Raw genomic sequence first — 17,414 nt, 5'->3', positions numbered from 1 at the left:
TGCTGCTGATCACAACTTTAAAAGCCTAATTTCTGACAGGACAGGTTCCCTCTAATCAAACCTGGAGGCAACAGATGTTCCCACAGAGATGCTCTGTCCTGTGGGACTGACAGAATTAATCATTTCAAGTGTGTCTTTAGTAATATGTAACAGTCAATGAACCATGAACTTGTACATTCATCTGTACATCACACCATAACAAACACAACAACAATGTGTGACAAATTGATCTGTGTCTGCTTTCCTTGCCTGCTACACAGAAAGCAGATTTCACATGGTCACTGTGGTCAATATCACTGACCTGGATATCCAGCTGCTTTCCAACATCATCCATGTCAATACACAAATTCATTATACATGCCCACATACAAACCACTGGTCGCCTGTTGATCTATAATGCTATTTTAAAAAGGAAAAAAATAGAATTGATGGAGTTACCATATGGTAATGATTTGGTTGGCATCCAGATGACTATCAGGCCTCTTTGGGATCTCGTTGAATACTGAGCTGGATCAGTGTAAAGTGTGTCACACTGCAACAGCTTGGGTGCACTGTTGGAAGTCAGGACAACTAGGGCAGACAATTGAAACTGGGCAAAGCCAGAGGACAGAAACCAATAGGACTGACTGAGCCTGACATGGTTCATTTATGCGTTTCCATTTCAGATGATGGTCCCAGACTTGAGTCTGTACAGAAAGGATTACCAGAGTCTGTGCAAATTAGAGGAAGGAAGGCAATTTACATGGCTACTTTACGGCGACAGCATTCCAGAGCAACCTCAACTCGGCAAGATCGTGGTTCCTGCTCTTCTACGGCATCTTGCCCCGTCTTCTCTGGACCCTACAGTGACCATGAAGAAGAGCTTCAGCTGCGTCGCCAATCCTCTCCTTTACTCAAAGGTTCCTTTTCCAGCCTGCAGGGGTCTGTTCCATGCATGCAAGGATCTTTGTCAAGTCTTGACGAACCTTTGTCTAACTTTCTGAACTCTTTACCCAATCGCAGAGGTTCAGTCTCTCGGATAAAGAGGAGATCACTTGGAAGCCTGGACAACTCCATCCCCAATCCTATTGAGAGAAGTAAAAGCCCTAGTCTACAGAGTGGCAACAGCAGCTCTAGTGATGATGATGGAAGTTGGGATACAAACAGCTGGAGCTCAGTGGCCACCTGCTTACTACGGACTCCTATTAAGCAAGACAGCAATGAACAGTCTTGCAACACTGATCAGGTGTCCTCTGCTGCTGAGGGTGAGGATGAAATCATTTACCAGAATCTTATCATTTCACGTCCTCCTGCTAAATCTGAAAGCAAAAGAGACCATGATCATGAGAATACTTGCACAACACAAAGGAAAGATGCCGGACTCCAAAATATGTCATCATCTTGCAAAAATGCTTCTTCGGTCTTATTCCATCAGTGTGATGAGAAATCAGAGGACAGGCGCAAGTTCTCACAGTTTCTAAATGAAGTGACTTGCAGGGTCTTAAAATCAAATGGTGGTCCTCTTCAGCAACCGTTCATTTTACGACATAGCAATCTAACTCCTCCACCACCTCCACCAACTCCATCTCACACGCCGCTACATTCTGCCTTAACAAATCCACCGCCACCATCGACATCAACAACAAACTTGTGGTACAGTCCAACCAGTTCGAACCTTCAGCCGATTAAGGAGTGTGACTCCAAAGATATCACAAGTTCCATCCACCAGTGGAGCAAGACATTACCAAGCTGTAGGATCATAGAGCCGAGGGAAGTCCTAAGGAAAGTAAAAGAGGAGACTCACTCACACCCAGAGCCCAACCAAGAGCTATGTCCAAAGATCCAAGCACAAGCCCCTACTGGGAGACATTATCTAGAGACAGACATTGACAGAGTGAGGCAGCTGGATGAACTGGTAGCTAATGGCACCCTTGGGAAAGAGAAAACTGAAAAAGTGCTTGAAGAAGGTATAGGGAGAGTAAAGAAAAGGGAAAACAGGACTCTGTGGGAGAGAAATGGAGGCTTGGGGATGGAAAAAGAGAAGGAGAGAGAAAAGAGAAAAGAAGCCTCCTGGGAGAGAGACAGAGGAGGTGAGAAAAGGAGGGAAAGGGACAGAAAAAGAGAAAAGCTTTGCTGGGAAAAAGTTAGATGGTCAGAAAGAGGGCGGGAGAAGGAGAAAAAAGTTATTCCTACCTGTTATGAGTCACCTTATCCTCATCTGGCTGCCAGTGGACGGAACAACCCCTGCCCTGTCTTCAGCTGGCCGGAGCAGCAGTTTCCGAGAATGTCCTACAGGTCTACCTCATTGCCCAGACCTCTAAATGTTGCTGTGAGTACATTACACTACACTTAATTGTTCGTTTGGTGGTTTGGTTTAAAAATACATATACATAGAACAGAGATCATCTAATGTATGTGTTGGAGTTGACATTATTTCCTGAATTAATCAGATTTGATTTCCAACATGTGAGGTGTCCCTCAACACCTCTGTTGGCCATGTCTGCAAACCACCATCTGCTTTTATTAATATACAATAATGTTCCAGCTGCTGTTTTTGACATGGTATTGAACAGGGTTGCTTTAGCCAAGAATTTATCACCATTTCAGGAGGTATAGTCCAGCAGGAAGTAATTAGCACTATGTCAGTTATGAATAACTACTTCCTGGAAAGCCTGCGTTCTTTAAACTGTGAACAGCTTATGTGAAAACTGCAGGGGATTTTTGCAGTTTGATTTTCAACACAGCGGATCAAAAAAAGGACTGCAGATACACATCCCACATACTTTGAATTTTATTACATGATAGACAGTTATTACATCATGCACAGTAACTTTATTTTGCGCTATTGTGAAGATAATTGTCGTGATCATTCTAAGAAATGATCAGTTTGTGTCATGTTTCCTCCTGCAGTAAGAGTAAATGCAGATTGCTGGAAATGAGAAGCCAAATGAATAAGATTACACAAGCCTCTGATGAATTCACTCAGTCTTTATTCAAGGCTTTGTTAGCTGAATATTACTCTTCTCAGACTTATTATGTAGATGTGACTCATTTATGTTTGCTGTTTTGCTTAATTGCATCTGACACATGACCCACTTGTCATACAAAACTAAATCTGAAAACATGATTATTCATTAGCGAGAATCTGAATTATTCTGTGCTGTACATGCACAGGAATGCATGCACATAACATACAGATAGCTCCATAAGTATCTGGACATTTGCTATCCATCTTTTGAATGTTTGGAGGGCAAAAAGATGTTGATGCATTTAAATGAAAAGTAATATAGACCACAGCAATGCTTTGAGAATACCCTGGCCATTGAAAATGTCCATTTACCAAGAAAAGATTTGTTCAAACTGCAGCTCATGTTGTGATTTTCAGTCTATGATTGAAAAGAATAGGTATAAGCATTTGAACAGTTACACAAATTCTGTAGTTTTTGCCTACATACTCCATCACAGGGGATTTAAAGTCGCTGGGGATATGAAGAGCTTTATCAAAAGTATTGCATCAACAGTCTAGGAGTTACAGTGCCCTATTTTCAGAGGCTTAAAAATAATTGGTCAGTTGAGAAGGTAGTTTCGAGGCCTATTTTCTTGTTGTTCTATGACACATTAAGCAGACAAAATATCTGGAATCAATTTCAAGTGTTGAACTTGTATTTTTCAGCTTTTTACTGAAATTCTCAAAATGAGGTCCAAAAAGTTGATGCAAGTGAAGGAGGCCATCATTAGACTGGGGAAAAAATAAAATAAAATAAACCTATCAGAAAGATAGCAAAAACGTCAGGTGTAATCAAACAAACAGCAATTGGCAACACCAAAAGGCCACAGAAAACAACTAAAGTGGATGAAAAAGTCCAGTCAAGAACATTTTAAACAGATAGGCATATCTGTTGTGGTATAAGCTAAACATGTAGTATACCTCCTTCTTTGCTATACTATGGGTTTTACTTGGATGTTTCTACTTTTTCTGGTCCCTAAAGTCTACATGAAGAGATGTCTTCATGAACAGAAGGTGCAAACCACTGGTTACACACAAGAGCAAGCAGGTCAGATTACACATTGGCAGAAAAAACATCTGATAGGGCCTCAACAGTCCTAAAAAAATAATTTGGAACAGATGAAACCAAGATGAAACTGCACTAAAATGATGAGAAGAAAAAAGAAGGGAAAAGAAGAGAAACAGCTTGTGATTCGAAGCATACACCATCATCTGCGAAAGGCAATGTTATAGCACGGGCATGTAGGTCAGTGGAGCCAGGTCACTAGTGTTTATTGATGATGTGATTGCTGGTAGAGGTAGCAGGATGAATTCTGAAGTGTTGGGCTGTGCTCTGCTTAGATTTAGCCAAATGTCGTAAAACTGATCAGACAGACCTTCGCACTACAAATGGATAATAACCCAAAGCATACTGCAAAAGCAACCCAAAAGTATCTCAAGGTAAAGAATTGCAATATTCTTCAATGGCCAAGTCATTCAGCTGATCTCAGAACATCCTTTTCACTTACTGAAGACCGAATTGAATGCAGAGTGACCTACAAAAAAGCAGCAGCTAAAGATGGCTGCAGAAATTCTAGGTGGGAAATACAGTTGGTGTACAAAAGCAAAATTACCAAAAGTGTGTAACTGTTCAAATACTAATGGACCTAACTGTATTCTTGCTCATGCTACTTTCAAATATAGACACAAAATCACAGCGCGACCTACTAGATGAGCATTTTCAGTGGCCGGGATGTTCTCAGAGTGCTGTGCTGTGTCTCTATTACTTTTTATTTAAATGCATTAGCATCTTCCTGCACTCCAAACATTCAACAGAGGGCTAGCAATGGGAACTACTGGTCCCTTTGGAATATCATATTAAGAAATACATCGGCCTTACTTGCTGCTTTTTTACTAAAATAGAGAAAGACTGCTTGAATCTAAAACAAATTTCACTATCCTGCTTGTGTGCCAGTGTGACGGTAGCTGATACATAAAATATTTAAACACTTTCCCTCCTTCTGTTTTTGTTGTGCTTTTGAGCCTCAGGCATAGTAATGCCATCCAGTAATATGGCCTCTCACAACCTGATGCACTGTTGTACTAATACCCTGCTGCTAAATGGGTGAACTTTGACCAACGTCCAACAGTAAGGAGGAAGATAAATGTTTGGGATGTCGCTTCCTGACTAGAACTTATTCACTGGATGTCAGCTCCCTAGCAACTGTTCAGCCGATGAGTGGGTGTATGTATTAAAAGGAATACATTTGGCAAAAAGAGAGAAAACTGCTGTATGGCAGCTTTTCACAGTTAGTGGCTTGCAAGTGCAGAGATGAGGTGGGCGCTTCTTTCAAGGTAGGAGAAAAAGAAGGAGAAGTGTCCTCTGCAGTCTGGAGGGCAAGGCTGAAATACATCTATTACAAAATATGTGATGAGCTGAGATAAACTGAGAACTTGTAATTGAGACATAGTGAAGTTATAAATTATCAGTCAGTGGCGGAACGCATCCTAACAATACAAGAGTATACCTGTGAAATACAGCAGTAATTAAACATGAAGCAAGTATGTGGGCTAATGTGTGTGTTACGATAAAATCATCACCTAGTAAATGCAAGCATGGCTTCCTGTGAATGACCTTTATATTGGGATGAGAATAGCAGATTTACTGTTAAATGCTGTAGGAGCAGTGATTCAAAAAAATGTAATGAAAATAATGCTGAAAAATATCCACAATGGTATCAGAAATAATTCTAAGAAGAAATCCTAACGATTACAAAGTTTTTAAAAATACTAATAAATATTTTTTATGATAAAAGTTTTATCAAATGGTAATGTGAAATGCAAGATGGCTTCAAATCCAGGGGACCTTCTGTGTGGAGTCTGCATATTCCCCCTGTGTCTGGGTACTCAGACATCCTCCTACAGTCCAAAGACATGCATGGAGTTGGGTTAGGTTAACTGGTAAATCTAAATTGCCCATAGGTGTAAATGTAAGAGTGAATGCTTGTTTGCCTCTGTGTGTGAGCCCTGGCGGCATGTCCAGTGTGTACCTGTCTCTCACACTATGACAACTGGGATAAGCTCCAGACCCCCCATGACGATGAATTGGAAATCAGAAGAAAATGGATATTTAGCTGCCCAAGCTATGTACAAAATAAATGACAAATAGTGTTTGTCAAGTCAGTATTTTTTAATATATGTCTGCTTATTGTCTCCATTCTATCATCATTTAGCAAAAGCGAGTTAAAGGTTAATATTTTACCTTTTTCACTGAATGAAAGTAAATCCATGTGAGCTGATTATCATTCAGTGATGCCTTGCAGGAATGCCAATTCTATCCTCCTCCCCCTCTCTCTAGGCTTGCCCTCTCCACACAGAGGGATGCTGGGATGGAAGGATGGACGTGGAGGTGGGGGGGGGGGGGGGGATTACTGAGCGTTGTCTCATTCAGTAGCTGTATGAGTCATCCTGCTGTATCATTCGCACTGTTTGTAACACCCACGCAACTGCGTGAAGCCCGGCTTCCACACACTCACCAATACGCATTGCAATCTTGTAGTCCGTATGTTGAAGCTGTGCACCTGTGACATTTAATATACCTTGCTAAATCCTCACCAATGAGACTGACGTGAGTTGCGTGCAGCATGCGAACACACAAACACCTGAAAACATACCAACCTACTACAGCGCCAAAACAATGCGTGACTTTGTGGCCACTGTAAAGTTCATGAAGAAGACGGTGAAATTGGGAGTTCTTTATGGCCATGCATGTAACTTGTAACTGCATTAAAATAATTCAATGTAAATTCTTGTGAATTCCTTATTATTTACGATCTATATGCAAGCTATGACCAGTCTATTTATTTGCATTCATGTGTAGATATGACAGAGCAGCACTGAGTATGCTCCGAGTACTGAGTATAATATAGCTAGCCATCAGTTAGCTTATGTTATAAACACTAATCAGCGTTAGCAACCTGAAGCGACTAACTTCCACATAACTTTTGCAAAGTGTGGTCCTTTTTTTCCACAGATTGTTGCATATCGAAATAAAACACAAAGCGCTCAGCAGTGAGCTTCATGTTAGGCAGATTTTTGTGTTCCCTAAGGTAGCAATATCTTCATTCTTCAAAACAAGAGAGTGGTATCAAGTCATTCTTTTAGACTTAATTTGCAACATTTTTAGTTTTGTTTACCATTTTACTTTTTTGTACTTTCCTCGTAACAACTACAGTCTGCAAGTCTCCCTCTCACCCTTGGGCACTTTCTCTCTCTTTCTGCAGCACACAGCATTTTTCTTTTGCACTGTTAATCTGTCATTTCTTGCTCTGCCTCCCTCCTCCTTTCACTTAATGTTCTCAGAACTGATACAGTGTGTGTTTTGAGAGTGAGGAAATAATGGATATATTTGTTTGCCGAGACACAGCCACTCTGAGAGCTCGTTAAACACCAGATAAGAGGTATTCCACGGCGTGCAGTGGCAGCAGCGGCGCCAGATAAATCTGCTTGATAAATATATCTAATCATTTCACCCGCTTCTCTTCTCTTCCTACCAGGAATCTGATGGCGAGACGCAGCATAACACAAGGTTGGCTACTTTCACTTTTACTTCCTCTCCTCCCAGCAGTTACACCTTCAGCCACACCTCTCCTCTCTCTCTCTCTCTTCTCTCTTCTCTCCATCACTCCCCTAACCCCTCCTCTTCCAGAACACCACCTCCTGCTCCATTCAGTTCACAGCTCCCTCTCTCATTTTCTCTCTCTCCCCTCTCTCTCTCTCTGCCTACCAGCCCTGTCTCCAGTCAGAATTAGGGGAGTCTTTTTCTAAATGCATGCAGCTCTGAGGGGATGCACAGGCACATGAATGTAGTGATTTTATCTGCTGAAAATGAGGCAAATGGCATATAAACGGTAAGGCAAGGAAGCGAAGAAGCGCATGCCTGGTTTCATTAGTGGCGCTGAGATAAGTGTGTGTAGTTGCTTTGCTGCACTTGTGAAAGTAATGATTGTTGTGAGGGCTCTTCTGTAGCTGTTGTGCCTCTCTGTTCATGTGTTGCATATTCTGAGGGCTTTGAGAAAAAGCGCTGGGTAGACTGCTCTGCATTCAACAGTGCACTATGTTTGCAGAATGTGACTACATGTTGTGCAGCATACTGGAGTAAAATCTGAAGGGTTTTTACTGGAAGTCACTGCATGTAAGTTAGGTTGGTCATGATCGTTTGGTCAAGTTGAACTAAACTGGTGTAACTGGTGTCGTTGCTTAGGGGTTATTATTGTCGTCTGGATTTTAATGGTATGAGAATAATGAGTTACCACGTTTTTTTTTCACAGCCCTCAATTTACTCTCATAATATTTCACTGGGCAAGAAGATACCACAGAGAGGCTATTACAGCCCAACAAGCCCATCATGAGAAAGAAAGTTGCTCTCATTAAGCCAAACTCCTCACCTTGTACAGATCAAGAGTAAGAGAGACAACACAAGATGGAAGACTCCATAATTGAATTTGATGAGTTGAGAAAAGACGTGATAGATGGGTGTGATCACTTTGAATTTCAGTGAGGAAATCCTAAAGCCTTTGGTGATGCATTGCCTTTAAGTGGCTCTATAATCAGCATGTCAGCATAACATGATCATAACATCTAGAAGTTAATTGCTTTCACCTCCGGTCTTAACCTCCAGCTAGTGAGGAACCATTGATTTTGGAGATGATCCCTGCTTCCTGTTACATAATTAAAGCAAACAGAACCTCGGATAAAGTGCAGTCTAGAGGGAAACTTTGAGTCTTTGAAGTGAGTTTCAAACCTCCTGTACAGTGGAGAGAGCTTTAATTAATCTGGTGGAAAAACAAAGGAAGAGTGAACAATGTGCGCTAACCTTCTGCCACTTTAAGCTATATTAACTCGTAATTAGTTGGAAGATGGCACTTTGTATTTGCAAATGGTATGGCCGTGGAATGGTGCTGCACATTTACCCAATATTCCTTGTCAATATGCAATCTATGTCAATCACAGTGATGTAATTTACACACTTTTGCATATCCTAAATGTCTTTTTTGATTGTGTTTAATACTGAATGTGTATGCGCCATTTAACTTCAATATTTACTGTAAAATATTCTCAAAATGCAGTAACACAGTATGCTGGCAGACAAATAAATGAATAATTAACCAGGCAGCTAGGTATCTTTCTACTTGGAAAACCGTGGAAACAAGTCTGTTTTCCCCTTTTCCAAGGATCCTATAAAATATCATAACATGCTTCTTTTAATCCTTTTCACTGTATTTAACTAACTGTAGTTTTTGCACACAGATACCCTGTTGGTGCGTTGGGACCAAAATTATTTCATTGCATTTCTTTTAAATTATTATTATTATTATTATTATTATTATTATTATTATTATTATTAATCATCTCAGTTGGATTTAGAAAAAAGATCATTCAATAGCTGATACTTTTTTTCAGAGCTCAGTTATCTTGGTTGCCTGGATGGTGTGTCCCCTCTGTGTGCTCCAGGCATAAAATATCCTTGCTAATATACTTACCACTAATTTTCAAAGTCGTGCTTACTGTGACATAAATGTGCGAATTTGTGTCCAGGAAAAATTAACATTATTAGATTTTCTTTGCTATTTTACCATGTGATAGGCTGGTATGACCAGAGATGGGGAAATGTCCCTTGTCCATGCAAGCAAATTATGCTAATCATAATATATATGGCCAGAGGTTTCAAATAATAACGTATGGATATGTGCAGGTAATCCCTGTTAATCAAAACCTCAGGCTTCAGACTGCTCCAAGAGCTCAGTTTCCAACTATTGATTTTCTACTCTTGGCTCTGAATACTGTGAAAAAGAGATGAAATCTTGAATATGGTCATCTCAGGCTGATGCTCTGACTGTGAATAAACAGTCCCATACACGTGCTGTTGAAAATTTCCATTGGTGAGGGTCAGTCAGTAGAAAGTTAAATGGAGAGAATATAAAAATGATTGGTTCAAATATAGTATGAACTAATGGGCTCGGTGTAAGATAAATATGTTTTGGTTTTTAACTGCCAATCATGCAAAGCTACTCTAAATCTTGTGCAGTACAAGAATAAAAATATGCAATTGGAAATTAACATAATAGGTCCACTTTAAATGAGTCCAAAGATGAAAATTAATAAGTGCTGAAGTCTGTCCAAACAAACCATCAGCTCCACCAACCCCCTGCAGCACAACGAGCTCTGCTCCTCCTCAGTTTTCTGAAATGATTCTTGTCATAGATAATAAGCCAAAGCTTATCACCAAAGGCTGTTCTGTACTTCACATGTAAGCTGTGTTAAATCAATGCCAATAAAATTGAGATCATTGTGCACCGACAAACCCTTTCAAAGTCACGGTCTCCATATGAAAGAGCGCACTAAGAGACTATTAGCCAAATAAAAGCCAGTTTTTATGAGATTTACGAGTTTTGGATTAAAGTAGATAATTGAAACCTTGTGAAAAGTCTTGTATTTTGCATGTTATGTACGTGCATAGTAGATTGCAAGCACTGCTATTATCTGATTTTCAGATTTTTCATAAGCTCTTTGCAAAGTGATTTGAAGAAGAAATCTGAATTTTCCTACTTTCTGACTGTAATACAAATATCACTATCAAACTAAAATTGAAAGCTGAAAATAGTGAGCACATTGCATAATGTAAAAGAGACTGTGTGCCAGTTAAGTCAAAAAATAACTGCTTACTGACAGATGAAAAGGTTACAGCTTTATAACTTTTTTTCTCTCTTTTCTGGTCTCAAAATAACAAAATTCTTGTCCCCGTTCAATCTTTCAAAGAATTCAGTGAGCTTTCATTAATCCGAGGGTAACGGAAGTATCTTTGCGAACTTAAAATTGCAGTCAGAGCTTGCTGAGATTGAATAAAGCAAGGACAGGAAAGGGATTGAAAAGCAGCCAAAGAATAGAGGGCAACTGCTGCATTAGTCCAACTCCTACTTTAGTTTTCCACTAATGTTTCATCTTCCCTTTATCAGATGCATCAATCCACTTTTCCACCAGCATCAGCTTCTCAGCGACATCAGTCGCCTGCTCTGCTTCACTTAGACTTTTAGGAATATGCCTGAAGAAGCTTTGTTTGTTCATCTCTCATCTCTTCCTAAGCACGTAGCTTCCAAAAGCAGATGCTATACAAAGTCTCCCTTCAGGTTAGCCTGGAGCAGTTTACCACCTCTCTGCTCTCTCATTCTTCTGTCTAATTATTTCTAAGACCATGAGCTCTGGGAATCATGCAGGAGCCGTTTGTTAGGGTGCACTACTGTAGCGTGTGGAGCTGGGCGATGTGGAATCTACTTTGGATCGTTCTCAAGGGGTTGGCTCTGTCTTTGAGCGTGCACATGTACCCATATTCTCTGATTTAGACCGCTGTGCATCACATGTCTAAGTCTTAAGATGCTTTCTCCCTTTGACGTCCCACCTCGCCACCCTCATCGCTCCCTGGACATCTGGAGATATGCCTGTCTGCTGCTGGCGTTTATGCAGCTCCGTAAAAGCCAACAGGACAGGGTCAGCTGAGCAACATAAGCCTCTGGTGCACATACACATAGAGTAGACCTCAAGTCTCTCAAAAGCACAAAGTCCATGTACTGTATGTCAAAAGAGTGTGATGCGTGGCATTTTAATGTGGCCGATAAAATACAGAAGATAAAGGTCTTCAACTCAGAGGTTTTAACTCAAGCTTACTGCCCCTACTTGCTTGCGTGTTCTCATTAATGCATTAGCTTCAGTCCTGATCTTTCTGGTTCAGTGTCGTGGTTCTGACACTCTTGCTGTATAAACAATAATTTGTTGACACGTTCTTGGCAGTGTGTTGAGCTTAATAATAGAAGCGGCTTTTTCCTCTTAAGAGAGGCTTTTTGTCAAACAAATATACAGCTCTGTTTCTAGCTACATGTTGAACAAACTGCGCACCTATTGCACCCATTACACCCATTACACCTCAGTAAATACTTCATTGCACCCTGGAGGGCTGTGTACATGCTGCTGTATGTTCGGCCCACATGCGCATAATCAGTCTGAGCCCCGGTGGCCTCCTGTGGTTTAATGCATGGTGGATTTCCAGATGTCCAATCTGGACGGTGATGATAAAAAAGAAAAGGCTTTAAGGTGAAAAGAACAGGATTCTTTTTTCAAAGACAAAATGTGGCCGTCGTGGCCCTTGTAGAGCTTTGTGGTCTGCAGCGCTGAGCTGTCCTACAGTACGACGTTACGCTGTACTCTACAGAAGGGAATGTAGGGCTTTAGTCATAGATTAGAGTTAGACCTATAAAGTCAGTTATCACTGGATTTATATCAGTAAGTTTGGTAAACCTGATGTCTGTGGAAAAAGAAATTAATGGTTTCCTCTATTAACTATAATATTAGGGATTTATATAGTTATAAATGTCAACAAAAAACCTATATATGCGCTCTTAAAGTGGCTATAATTAATATTGCATTAACAATGGATGACATGACTCATATGTCATTGAACCTGCAGAGAATTGTGCACTTCGTCCTCTGTGCAGTTTTACTGTGTGCTTAAGTTTATCCTTTCCATTGTATGGCTTGTTTGTAGTTACAGCAGACAGTTTTTTAAATGAAAATGCATTAAGAGATAAAATAACACATAAGAGGAGTGTTTAAAAGCTACAGTACACGGCAAAATATTACCATCAGCTGTCAGTTGGAAGAAACCAAAAACCGCAAAAAAGAGAGAGCGTCACATTTAAATTCGGTAGGTGTAAATTTATGCTAACGTCACTAACACAGCAGCTTTAAATGCAATAATATGTCAGTGTGTTGAATGAATATTGAAGTCACACTGTATTTTGTATGAAGCCACATACGGGGAAAACACAAACAAGAGCAGAAGCTTAACAGAAGCAAACATTAACAGAAACTGTAGCAGCACAGCGAGGCTTCACTTAGGCTTCAGTTAAAAGCTGCTAGTGTGTTAACATTCCCGCGATGCCAAAATGCAGATGTTTTTCAGAAATAATGTTTACCTTGTTTACAACTTGGTGCATTAGCATTCTGTTGGATATTTTACTAAGTAACTGCAGGAAGCTCAACATTAGTGAAGAGGAAGATGGCTGCACTTGCTGACATGACATATTTTCACCTATATATGACTGTTGCTAAGTTGCTTTAAGTCCTAAGTTAAAATGAAATATTCCGAGGAATGCTATAAACAGAATACACAAGGGGTTATAAAGTTTGACGGGTAGGAAGGAGTTTCTGTGATATTCTTTGGTGGGTTTTTGCTAGCACAAGATGGAAAGGGTTTGAAGGATTGACCAATACTGATCGTGCATCGAGTACAAAACTTGGACGGCATTGGGCTTGTGATCCACGCTACCACATATCTACATATTCTCCAAATACCCTATTCTTCTCCATCTAGATAAGCTCTGTCACTCTTAGAATATTTTTACGAGGTCTGTTTGCCTATAATTTGGTAAAAGATGCTTCTCTCAGTCCTTGGGGCTTCTGCAGACACAGAATCATTACAGACTTGCAAGAAACTCAACTCTTAATTACCTTTGAGATATGAGGCCTAGTGGCAGGAGGCCTGCTTAAGACAGAAATATCTCTTGCAAGTGAGTTTGTGAAAGAGTAGTAGTAATGATAATAGTGGTATTTGTAAAACGTTTTTTATTTGTTACTTAACGCCTTAAAGCCTTGGTAGCCTAAAAGAACTTGACTTTCTGTTGCACTAAAATACACAGTAAAGTGCTTCAATGTATTAATTACAGCTCACCTGAGGAGAACAATGATGTTCATAATTTTGTGGGATTTGCTCTAATCCTGGTTGAGATGTTATAGTCTTCATTTAACTATTACATTTGACTAATTAACTACTACAGTTTAATCATTTACAAAAAATAGAATGAGGCATGAAAAACTAAAAAATATAAATTCCCAAGTAGTAAAGAAAACACGAATATTACTGTATATATTAGAGCTTTAAAATGCTTCTTATTATACTTCTTGTCCTCTGCCAGGCTGGGAGCACAGGTATGTCACGACTGGGTTGTCGTGGCAACCTCAGCAAAGACTGAACTCCTCTTTCACATAATTTTAACAATGGAGATCAATTGAATCAGTCTATATGCGAAACACACAAACATAGCATATGGATTGTATTAATCTTCCTCTTATTATACTACTCTCTTTCTCGCTATCTCCCCCCCTCTTTCCTGACTCTTGTTTCTTGCTTTAAGGGTTATGAAGGGGTGAAGAGCACAATGAGCTATTGGTCTACAGCAATGTGTAGTTGTAGAGCTTTGTATTGTATATTTATTGCAGGAAACACAGAAACAGAGGGGAGACTTTGTAGATACATACAGATAAAACAATATAAATCATTGAATGTTCATAAACTAGATTCATGTCACCACTATTTTTTGTCCTATTTTTCCTATTGTTTTTTTTCTGTCAGACAGTTACTGAAAAAAAAAAACATTTTAACGAGCTCTCACAATTCTGCTGGAGGCTTGAAAGGAAATTAAATTTAGAAGAGCTCGAGTTGTTTTTCCCGATGAGAGTAAACATCATTGGAATTATAGGTGACTTGAACTTCATTTGACCTGATGGATCTGGATGCTATTACTTTGTCCGGGTTGCTGCCCAGAAGCTTTTGTAGCAAATAGGTTTTTTTGTTGGTCTTGCTATATTCTTTGGTCAAGGTCTATATTAATGTCTTATTAATCTTGAGCAGACATTGAAAATCTTTTCATCCTTTGCCCAGAAGAAAAACCTCACACATCTTGAAAGTATTCTTTTAAGTGCAGTGTGTTATACTGTGCCTACCTCTGTGTTACTGCAAGTGCCTCTGCTCTACCTTTTGCACATTGTCCAGGCTTCAAATCCTCTCTGTTGTATGCAAATCTATTCTCATTTTCAGTCTTCACAGATTAAACCAGGAGAAAAGTAGCACTCAGATGAATTCATGAAAGCCGGTGAATAGAGGAGGAATTTTGATTTAAAGCCTCTCTAGGGCATGCAGCCTTTCCGGAAATCTTCTCCCTTAGACTGTATTTTTGGCTTTGATATTAATTGCTGAGCTTTTATAGAACTGTTGAGAAGCACAAAAATTATGAAACTGGTGGTCACTATGAGAAAGACTTGGATCTGTTCAAAACATGACTGGAAAAGAAGGCACAATACCTGAAAGTTGGGGTTGAAACAATTGCTGTGAATTTAATTGGAAATGAGATTTTTTGATTGTTGGAGTTTTCTATGTATTATTATAGGGTCTCCACCTGCCTTGAGATAACTGCAGTTGTCATTTGATGATATATAAATAAAATAATAAAAAAAAATGACAGAGTTAAATCTTCCTTCGACTTTGCGCTGTTTGGCTAGTTGTACCATTTAACTCCAGTATGAAATAATATCAAACTGCAACAGTAAAAAATGCTGTTAGTTTAAAAAAAATGAATAAATAATCCACCACAGTAGATTTCTAAACCACAGTTTAGAAAACTGTTTGCTTTGATAACTTTAGCATGATGACCATATTCTGCTTTTCTGCAGCCTTGTGTTCAGCACGTCACCCGTCTTTTACTCATATCTGTTAATCTCCAAACAGGGAAGGAAACGTCTTGTTTATTGAGATTATCAATTTGAGAGTTAGTGAATATGTGAAAATGATCTTCTCTGTGTGTTTTACAGCCTTGTTGACTGCAGGTTCTAACTGCTAGTAATGCAGTGACTGACGATCAGATTAGGGTTGATCTTTCCACACAGGAGTGAGGGTGGTCCTCTCTATCAGCCAATCACAGCTGCTCCATCATTTGCAAAGCCTACAAACCATGCAAATAACATTCATGCCCAAAATTTCTATATGCCAAAATTCTAACAAGATATCACAGTCACCAGCCTAATGCACATGAAATAAGACGCTGCAGAAATCAACTTTGACACTCAGTAGGAATATTTATAGGGGTTTTTTGTAAGGCTCCTAAAAAAAGTCTGACAGCTCTGAATCATTTTAATTTATATTTTATTTAGTTAGAAGTCGTTTCCGTATTGAAATAGCTGCAGTATAATGCAATGGCATTGCATCAGGGCAAGTAAGGGAAGCAGTGCTTGCCTGGAGAACTGAAACTGAAAGTGATTTCATCTCAAACAGTATTCTATCATAAAGATTCTCTCATACCTGCTTACATCCATCCTTTACATCATTGCTGTTTTTAGGCCGCAGTCAATTATTGTCTCTGGAAGCAGGATTAACCCCCACTTTACAACAGTATCGTTGAAATCCCTACAGGTCAGTGTTTTGAAGCTGTGTCCATGTACCATTAACAATGGCTTGAGCTTGTCAAACTGGGACCTCTGTAGCTTTTTCTGTTTGTTTAAACATGCGCATGGTGAAAAACCTCTGGTCTTGGTTGGAAATCTGACGGGGGACAACAGTGCTAGATTAGCTGCCACTTCCTCAGCTTTCACTGCTTTGAGATCAGTTAAATGGAAATAGAGCTAGCATTAACAAGTAAACAAGCTTCTGTCATTAGGCGAAATCTGAAAACCATCTTCTTACTAACCACCTCGGCCAGCCTGTGTAATCTAAAGGAGCTGGAGTGTATTGTTAAAATTTTTTAATAACTTCTTTAGTACATCAGCCTTGATGATAATGGTGGATGTCATTTTCTGCTATGTCCAGTTTATTAAAACAAGCAATGTGAACAGGTGCAGACTCCAACAGAAGAACATCTCTGAAAGAAATTACTCGAATGACCAAACAATGTTTAAACAATGTTGCTAAGAGATCATCTTTATTTTTCATTCATCTTTTTATCGTCTATGTACATGTTGACAGGTAAATATGTCACACGGTGCACAAGCTTTTTATTTCAGCTGTGATTTTATTTATACAATATTATTTAATATCTAATATTGTTTTGTAAATTAAGGTATAAGCCTGTTTTTCTAAACTCGGTTAACAGCTGTTTTTTCAGGAATGGGGTCCTCACTCCTCACATTTTTTTAGAATATGTCATATTACTTTAAATTAAAGAGATTACAAAGTATTTAAAATGATCCCAACTTATATATCTACAGCAGTATTTTTAATCCCTTCAACACTGATGGGGAACATTTTTCTGCAGAATAAGTACTCTTAAGTACCCTATTCATTCATCATTGTCAGCTAATAGTAAATATGATGATGAACAAATAATGACATTAAACAATTCTTCAGGAAGGAGTGCAGAAAGATGCACGAGACTGTATCTGTGTTTTATTATGGCCCAATTTAACCATCATCGTCTCTACTCGCCTTTCTGTAAAAGTCACTACATGCCACTCGTGGTGACACAAGACAAAGCCGAAAAATAATCCCTCTCAAAATGCCGTTTCTGTTGTCACAGGAGTGAAAGTCAGTTTTTAATTTTACTGTTGTTTGACTATATCAAGATATTAAACT

At 39.3% G+C, this 17,414-nt stretch overlaps 1 protein-coding gene across 2 annotated transcripts in view; it reads left to right on the top strand.

Annotated features, from left to right (window-relative positions):
- Positions 1 to 637: 637 nt before the first annotated feature.
- begain (brain-enriched guanylate kinase-associated) overlaps positions 638 to 17,414 on the top strand; it is a 54,017-nt gene continuing 37,240 nt past the window's right edge. Inside the window, exons 1-2 of one of the 2 annotated variants that reach the window (XM_084915665.1) lie at positions 638 to 2,308; positions 7,522 to 7,553. In XM_084915665.1, coding sequence (XP_084771791.1) covers positions 638 to 2,308; positions 7,522 to 7,553 — 1,703 coding nt within the window. Of the gene's footprint in view, positions 2,309 to 7,521; positions 7,554 to 7,687; positions 7,876 to 17,414 lie in introns of those variants that run through there. The other variant, XM_084915664.1, reaches the window with a different exon arrangement.

Source organism: Perissodus microlepis, chromosome 19 (assembly GCF_051167445.1).
Source record: "Perissodus microlepis isolate ML-2025 ecotype Zambia chromosome 19, ASM5116744v1, whole genome shotgun sequence".
NCBI lineage: Eukaryota > Metazoa > Chordata > Actinopteri > Cichliformes > Cichlidae > Perissodus > Perissodus microlepis.
Note: the sequence above shows the minus strand (reverse complement) of the source record. Positions and strands in the feature narration are given on the sequence as shown.